Below are 9,200 nucleotides of genomic sequence, written 5' to 3' on the forward strand. Positions count from 1 at the left end.
GCTGCAATTTTTTCAACCATCCCTCCTCCATCCCAAAGGCTAGCACAGATAAGGCGGAGGAAAAAGAAGACGCGAGATGAAATGTTCTCGGATATTATGGAAGTTACACGCAATGAAAGAGCTCATCTGAATGAGTGGAAGGACGTGGTATCAAATTACAGGAAAGAGGCCAGTGAACGTGAGGACAGGAGGGACACCCGAGATGAGAGGTGGCGGCAGGAAGACCGGCAAGAAAATCAGCGGTGGCGGGATGCAACTCTGGGGCTGCTGCGTGATCAAACTGACATGCTCCGGCGTCTGGTGGAGCTTCAGGAACGGCAGCAGGATCACAGAGTGCCGCTGCAGCCCCTGTATAACCACCCTCAACCCTCACCATGTTCCATATCCCCCTCACCCAGACGTGTAAGAACGCATGGGGTGAGGCTCCGTGCACCCGCCCACTCCACCCCCGTGGACAGCCCAACCAGAAGGCTGTCGTTAATGTGAAATTTTTTTAATGGCCTTTTCCATCCTTCCTATCCTCCTCCCAAACCACACCCTTACTTCTCTCCCTCTTTTTATAATAAATTAATAAAGAATTCATGATTTTTAAACGAGAGTGACTTTATTTCCATAAGTAAGCTGTACTCGAAGGGGGAGGGGGAGTTGCTTACAGGGAATGAGTCAATCAAGGGGGGTTGGGTGTTCATCAACAAACACAGCAGTCACACTGTACCCTGGCCATTGATGAAGCTCGTTTTCAAAGCTTCTCTGATGCGCACCACTTCCTGGTGTGCTCTTCTAATCTCCCTGGTGTCTGGCTGCGCGTAATCAGCGGCCAGGTGATTTGCCTCAGCCTCCCACCCCCCCATAAAGGTCTCCCCATTACTCTCACAGAGATTGTGGAGAATACAGCAAGCAGCAATAACATAGGGGACATTGGTTTGGCTGAGGTCTGAGCGAGTCAGTAATGTCCGCCAGCGCGCCTTTAAACGGCCAAATGCACATTCCACCACCATTCTGCATTTGCTCAGGCTGTAATTGAACAGATCCTGACCACTGTCCAGGCTGCCTGTGTATGGCTTCATGAGCCATGGCATCAAGGGGTAGGCTGGGTCCCCCAGGATAACGACATGCATTTCAACATCCCCAACTGTTATTTTCTGGTCTGGGAAGTAATTCCCTTGCTGCAGCCGTTTAAACAGAGTAGTGCTTCTGAAGACGCGAGCGTCATGAACCCTCCCTGGCCATCCCACGTGGATGTTTGTGAAACGTCCCTTGTGATCCACCAGTGCTTGCAGCACCATTGAAAAGTACCCCTTCCGGTTTACGTACTGGGTGCCCTGGCGCTGCGGTGCCAAGATAGGGATATGGGTTCCATCTATCGCCCCCCCCCCACAGTTAGGGAATCCCAGTGCAGCAAAGCCTGCACATTTCCCAGAGTCACTACCTTTCGTAGCAGCAGCTTAGTGATTGCTTTGGCTACTTGCATCACAGCAGCCCCCACAGTAGATTTTCCAACTCCAAATTGATTCCCGACTGACCGGTAGCTGTCTGGCGTTGCAAGCTTCCACAGGGCTATCACCACTCGCTTTTCTACTGTGAGGGCTGCTCTCATCTTGGTATTATGGCGTTTCAGGGCAGGGGCAAGCAAGTCACAAAGTTCCATGAAAGTGCCCTTATGCATGCGAAAGTTTCGCAGCCACTGGGAATCGACCCACACCTGCAACACAATGCGGTCCCACCAGTCAGTGCTTGTTTCCCGGGCCCAAAATCGGCGTTCAATGGATAGAATCTGCCCCATTACCATCAGGATCTCCAAAGTGCGGGGGCCCGCGGTTTGAGAGAATTCTGTGTCTACGTCCTCATCACTGTCATCACCGTGCTGCCGTATCCGCCTCCTCCTCGCCTCGGTTTGAAGGTCCTGGTTCACCATATACTGCACGAGAGTGCGCGAGGTGTTTAAAACATGCACGATTGCGGTATTGAGCTGAGCAGGGTCCATGCTTGCTGTGTTATGGCGTCCACACAGTTCACCAAGCAAAAAAGGCGCGAAACGCTTGTCTGCTGCTTTCAGGGAGGGAGGGGTGAGGCTGTACCCAGAACCACCCGCGACAATGATTTTTGCCCCATCAGGCACTGGGATCACAACCCGGAAATTCCAAGGGGTGGGGGAGGCTGCGGGAACTATGGGATAGCTACAGGATAGCTACCCACAATGCAACGCTCCAGAAATCGACGCTAGCCTCGGACCGTGGACGCACACCACCGATTTAATGTGTTTAGTGTGGCCGCGCGCAATCGATTTTATACAATCTGTTTTGCTAAACCGGTTTATGTAAAATCGGAATAATCCCGTAGTGTAGACGTACCCTAACAGGCAATGATCAAGTGATCTCTCTCCTGCCATCCATCTCCATCCTCTGACGAACAGAGGCTAGGGACACCATTCTTACCCATCCTGGCTAATAGCCATTTATGGACTTAGCCACCATGAATTTATCCAGTCCCCTTTTAAACATTGTTATAGTCCTAGCCTTCACAACCTCCTCAGGTAAGGAGTTCCACAAGTTGACTGTGCGCTGCGTGAAGAAGAACTTCCTTTTATTTGTTTTAAACCTGCTGCCTATTAATTTCATTTGGTGACCCCTAGTTCTTGTATTATGGGAATAAGTAAATAACTTTTCCTTATCCACTTTCTCAACATCACTCATGATTTTATATACCTCTATCATGTCCCCCCTTAGTCTTCTCTTTTCCAAGCTGAAGAGTCCTAGCCTCTTTAATCTTCCCTCGTATGGGACCCTCTCTAAACCCCTAATCATTTTAGTTGCCCTTTTCTGAACCTTTTCTAGTGCTAGAATATCTTTTTTGAGGTGAGGAGACCACATCTGTACACAGTATTTGAGATGTGGGCGTACTATGGATTTATATAAGGGCAATAATATATTCTCAGTCTTATTCTCTATCCCCTTTTTAATGATTCCTAACATCCTGTTTGCTTTTTTGACTGCTGTTGTGCACTACGTGGACATCTTTAGAGAACTATCCACGATGATGCCAAGATCTTTTTCCTGACTCATTGTAGCTAAATTAGCCCCCATCATGCTGTATGTATAGTTGGGGTTATTTTTTTCCAATGTGCATTACTTTACATTTATCCACATTACATTTCATTTGCCATTTTGTTGCCCAATCACTTAGTTTTGTGAGATCTTTTTGAAGTTCTTCACAATCTGCTTTGGTCTTAACTATCTTGAGTAGTTTAGTATCATCTGCAAACTTTGCCACCTCACTGTTTACCCCTTTCTCCAGATCATTTATGAATAAATTGAATAGGATTGGTCCTAGGACTGACCCTTGGGGAACACCACTAGTTACCCCTCTCCATTCTGAGAATTTACCATTAATTCCTACCCTTTGTTCCCTGTCCTTTAACCAGTTGTCGATCCATGAAAGGACCTTTCCTTTTATCCCATGACAGCTTAATTTACGTAAGAGCCTTTGGTGAGGGACCTTGTCAAAGGCTTTCTGGAAATCTAAGTACACTATGTCCACCGGATCCCCCTTGTCCACATGTTTATTGACCCCTTCAAAGAACTCTAATAGATTAGTAAGACACGATTTCCCTTTACAGAAACCATGTTGACTATTGCTCAACAGTTTGTTTATCTATGTGTCTGACAATTTTATTCTTAACTATTGTTTCAACTATTTTGCCCGGTACCGACGTTAGACTTACCGGTCTGTAATTGCCGATATCACCCCTAGTGCCCTTTTTAAATATTGGCGTTACATTAGCTAACTTCCAGTCATTGGGTACTGAAGCCGATTTAAAGGACAGGTTACAAACCTTAGTTAATAGTTCCGCAACTTCAAATTTGAGTTCTTTCAGAACTCTTGGGTGAATGCCATCTGGTCCCGGTGACTTGTTAATGTTGAGTTTATCAATTAATTCCAAAACCTCCTCTAGTGACACTTCAATCTGTGATAGTTCCTCAGATTTGTCACCTACAAAAGCCAGCTCAGGTTTGGGAATCTCCCTAACATCCTCAGCCGTGAAGACTGAAGCAAAGAATCCATTTAGTTTCTCCGCAATGACTTTATCATCTTTAAGCGCTCCTTTTGTATTCTGATCATCAAGGGGCGCCACTGGTTGTTTAGCAGGCTTCCTGCTTCTGATGTACTTAAATTCTGACACTGCCACTCAGGGCCAGCTCCGGGGTTTTTGCCCCCCCCCCCCCAAGGGATGGGAGGGGGAAAAAAAGCTGTGATCGGCACTTCGGCTGCAATTCAGCGGCAGGTCCTTCCCTCTGAGAGGGACCGAGAGACCCACCTCCGAAGAGCCCGGTGTGCTGCCCCTTCCCCTTGGCCGCCCCAAGCACCTGCTTGCCGAGCTGGTGCCTGGAGCTGGCCCTGCTGCCACTTGATCAAAGGGTCCGGCCGTTACCTTTAAAACGTTGTGCCTGAATGAAAGGATTTCTCCCGGCTCAGATTCATTTCCAAGGGTGTGGGGGCGGGAGAGAAGAAGGGGAAAGCCAGGCTAACCCTTGGGGGGGTATTTCATGGTGCTCTCTCCTCACTGAGCCCCACCGGCTGTACTGCAGCGCAGGGTTACCTGGCTGGTGGCACTGACGGTGTTACTGGCCTCCAGGGTCTTCCTTCCCGACCCTGGCGAGTTCTCGGCAGCTCTCGCTGTTCCTCTGGGGACTCGGGCTTTAGGAACATGAACTGGCTCTTGGCAGACTCCGGGGTAATGGCAGACTTTGTAGCTGTAGCCCGGAGGGCCGCTGCCCGACACATCCAGGCAGTTGGTGGCACTTTGTTGCCCGAGGAGAGCTGGGGCTTGATGCTGGAATTTTTGAAGCTGTTGGCCGGAATGCGGCTCCTAGAAATGTGCCGCCCCAAGCACCTGCTTGTTTTTCTGGTGCCTAGAGCCCATCCTGACAAGTACTATCAGACCTGCCCCTCTCCAGTGTTTAAAGACAGAGCTGATTAGGCTCCATAGAGAGTCTTTTGTTCTGCTCTCTGTATGTGTATATATATCTCCTCAATATATGTTCCATTCTATGCATCCGAAGAAGTGGGCTGTAGCCGATGAAAGCTTATGCTCAAATAAATGTGTTAGTCTCTAAGGTGCCACAAGTACTCCTGTTCTTTTTGCGGATACAGACTAACATGGCTGCTACTCTGAAACCTATCTTTTGTTCTGTTTAGTGACCACTACAGCTGAAATCACTGCTAATCAGGTCTAAGTGCTTTGGCAAGGCACCTTCCCGGTCTCCCCAGCTTCCACTACTTTTAGCCCTGGCGAGACAGGCTTGGGTAAAATAGTCCCTCTTGGTGGCTCAGAGGCAGTCCTTTCCTTCTCTCCACCAGCCTTTTTAGGTTGGTTTTCTCCTTTATGGGAGAGAATGCAGCCCCCTCGCCTGGTGAGGGTTGCTGTCCTGCTGCTCCTACCCTGCTGGCCACACGACTCCTTCTCTCTCCCTCCCTCTTCTCCCAACAGGGGAGGTTTTAAAAAGGTCTCAGGCAACCCTTAGTTGGAATCAGCTGATACTAATTGACCTCAGGTAGCTCCCTCTCAGCTGATTCTAATTCATACTCTGGTAACCCCTTCTCAGCTGAACTGGATTGATCTGTAGTTACCACTCCTTGGTTGATAGGGAGGAGGGGCCTTTTAACCCTCTGAGACTAATTTCTACCCCACTCCTCTTGCAGCTGTCTGTCCTGAGTTTATCACACTGCTTAAAACTATTGTGGGAAAGTGTTTCTGTGGAAGAGATGCCCAGTCTGCACTAGCAGTGAGGTTCCCCTACTGAGAGCTCAGCTGAAATCACTGAGAGCTGGTGGAACCTCAAGAGACCAACTCATCGAGGTCACAGTGACAGGTGGCAGCAGAAGGTGATGGTGCAGGGCCATTGGCAACAGAGCAATGGAGTGAACAGTGGCACAATGAAAAACAGTGGCCAGACCAAACAGTGAGCAGCTGGAGGAATGAACAAAGTGCCTTCTTGGCCTCCAACTGGGAGGTGACCTCATGTGAAAGCACCTCTCCACTGACCAAAGACAACTCAGCTCGCCGTGCCAGCAATGTGGCTGTGTGGATGGCTCCAGCTGGGTGACATGGCTCTGGGCAGATTTGCCAATGAACACAGGGTGCCCTGGCACGGGGCCCCCCAACAATAGGGGACCCCAGAGCTGGGCTCTTGGGCAGCTCAGCACTGGTGCACCCCCCTGCAGAGGCAGGGGAGCAGGCGTGCAGTGCGGGTGGTTGGAGCACAGGGAACGTGGGTGGAGGACTCAGGAGGATCACCAGGCAGCCTCACAGATGACCAGAGAGAAGTGGTGCTTTGAAAGGGAAACCGCTGCCTCTCTCCAGCTGCGTGACTGCCCCTGCTCCTCCTGAGTCCACATTCAGAAAGGGGCTGGGGGGTGTGTGTGGATGGGGAGGTTCCAGGGGAGTGGTTAGGGGCAGGGGGTCCAGGAGGGCAGTTAGAGACAGGGGTCCTGGGAGGGGATGGTCAGGGGATAAGGAGCAGGGGGGGTGGATGGGCAGGGTATCTGAGGGGGGCAGTCATGGAACAGGAAGTAGGAGGGGGCAGATATGGGGCAGGGGGCAGGCTGTTTGGGGAGGCATCGCCTTCCCTACCCAGCCCTCCATACTGTTTCGCAACCCCAATGTGGCCCTCAGCCAAAACGTTTGCCCACCCTGGGCTAGAAGCATGTGGTTCAACAGTGAAAGATTCATCAGTTGAAAAAGTGAAGAACTCTCTCAACACATTCAAAAAAATTGCACACATGGCTGATGAATGCACCGATGCAAATGGGCATCAAGTATTAAGTTATTGTGTACATTAACTTGATGTCAGGGGTAGGCCAGTAGATGCATTTCTAGATGTTCAAATTATAGAAGACACATCAGCTGCATCTGTGGCAACCCACATCTTAGAAGAGTTAAATGCTTGTCAATTGGACCCCAAACACATGGCTGCTTGCGCATTTGATGGAGCTGCAAACTTTTCTGGACGACATGGTGGAGTACAAGCTTTGCTCAGAGAAAAGTGTAACCCTAATCTCTCCTATACACACCGCAGAAGCCATCTACTCTAAGTAGCACTAGTACAAGCTGAAGACTCTTCAAAAGACATTTTAAAAAGCTATAAATTTATTGTCTTCATTATATTCTTTTTTCAGCAAGAGTCCAAAAAGACTGAATATTTTAGAAAATATAGAAAATACACTGGGACTGAAGTTCAAATCAGTCCAACCTGGGAAAACCCGCTGGCTTTCTCAGGAGCGATCCTTGGCTGTTGTCTTAAAATTACTCCAGCTGAGGCACTACCAGCAATGAGGCTGCCATGTGCTCAGGATAGACTAGAGAATTTGAACATAGAGTGGGAAGATTTTAGGACGAATGAATGAAGATTTGACTTCAACTTCTTTTTTATCATCACTAGTGGCTTGAGCGGATCTTTATGCCATATTTTCTGGGATGAAAGAAGTAGGAAATCATCTCTTCCTACTCCCAGTCACAACAGCTACAGCTGAGGGTTCTTTTTCATTACTGAATAGAATTTTGTGTTCAGAAAGAAGTGGCCTTCTGCCTGATCATGTGAATGAAGTAATGAGCATATCAACCCGGGAGAGCCAACGTGCCCGGTCAGCGAGGGGAGAGCGACACAGAACAGGACTCACTCCGGATTGGGGTTCACAGATGGAGCGAGGGATCTCTGCACCGCAGGCCCAGCGGGGCTCTGGGCAGGAAGGGGAGACACGTTGCCCGGGAACGAAAGGGTTAAAACTGCCGGGAGGTTTGTGTTACATTCACCCGGGTGCCGGGTCTCATGTCCCAGCCCGGAGCGGTGTGTGTGTCACTGCTGCCCCCGCGCGGCTGCCGGGAGAAGGGCGATTCCGCAGCCTGGGTTTTTGCAGGATCACAAACCGGTTTCGTGTCACTGTGTGTCTCGCACAGTAATAGCGGGCGGTGTCCTCGGGCTTCAGGCCGGTCATTTGCAGATACAGCTCACTCTTGGGATTATCCCGGGAGATGGTGAATCGGCCTTTCACTGAATCAAGGTATTGTATATCACCCCCAACGCTGTTGAGATAAGCGACCCATTCTAGTCCTTTGCCAGGAGCCTGTCGGACCCAGCTCATGTAATAGCTGCTGAAGTCGAACCCGGAGGCTTTGCAGGAGAGGCGGAGAGAGTCTCCGGGCTTTTTCACATCCCCTCCGGACTCCACCAGCTGCACCTGGGACCGGACACCTGAGAATAAAGACAGGCCATTAATATCGGTATAAAAACAGCGGTAACACAATATTCTTCTAATTCTGCCAGTTATTCAGAGGAGGAAAATACCTTCCAAAGCGGCTACAGCGAAAATTACAAGGAGCAAAAATCCCATTTTCCCGAGTGCTGGAGAGGAAAGTTCTCAGGGACTGGCTGGTCACTGCACAGACCCAGGGGCTGCGGATTGTGTCTCCGGGTGCAGCCTGGGCAGAGAGAGGCACAGATTTAAACAGGAAACTGTCTCTCTTATTTGCATGTCCCCGCTTTATAAGAGACACACACTCCTGCTGCCAGTGATCTGACTGATTCACCCTGGGGCTCCGGGTGCAGGCGTCAGACTGTCCCGTCCTGTGTGTCTCTGCAGCGCCGGGCACAGGGCGCTGGGGTCCTGCTGACACTTTCGGACCCCTGGGAGGAATGACCAGCTCCCTGCAGTGACTGTATTTCCTCACCTGGGAACTGAGGTCCTGGCTATTGTGAGGTGTTATTGGGGCTGGGGGTGACTCAGCTCTGGAGCCCCGTTCCAGGAGCACAAGGGCCATGCAACGTGCGGTGGGGGGGGGGGGTCAGTGTCTGGGGAGGGGTCTTGTCCTAGGGATCCACTGGGCTAAACAACCCACTGGAGAGGGAAGATTCCCCATGGCGCTGGGAGGGATTGGGGACGGAAGCCCCTTTCCCTTCCCGGCAGTGACCGGGCTTTGGGCCAGGTCTGGGGCCTGCCTGCGGGTGCAGGTGGGAGAAGCTGGGGGGGGAATGGGAGTCTGAGGGCAGAGTTAAGGTTTCGCAGTGGACCCTCCCTGGTATTAATGGGCCGAGAGCGGCGTGTCTGGGAGTGTTTCTTTAGGGGGCAGTCGAGGGAGGATCCGGCTACAGTGAAGGAAGATGATTCTGCGCGGCTGATATTTATATTCGTGTTTCTATTCCTGT

General features: G+C 50.5%; 1 gene segment (V, D, J or C); it reads right to left on the reverse strand.

The window, feature by feature from the left end:
- Positions 1-4,558: 4,558 nt before the first annotated feature.
- On the reverse strand, positions 4,559-8,388 carry LOC123347563. The segment is given in 3 exon segments: positions 4,559-4,831; positions 7,951-8,249; positions 8,343-8,388. Coding segments are annotated over 3 exon segments (618 nt in total).
- Between the last annotated feature and the right edge of the window lie 812 nt (positions 8,389-9,200).

Source organism: Mauremys mutica, chromosome 13 (genome assembly GCF_020497125.1).
Source record: "Mauremys mutica isolate MM-2020 ecotype Southern chromosome 13, ASM2049712v1, whole genome shotgun sequence".
NCBI lineage: Eukaryota > Metazoa > Chordata > Testudines > Geoemydidae > Mauremys > Mauremys mutica.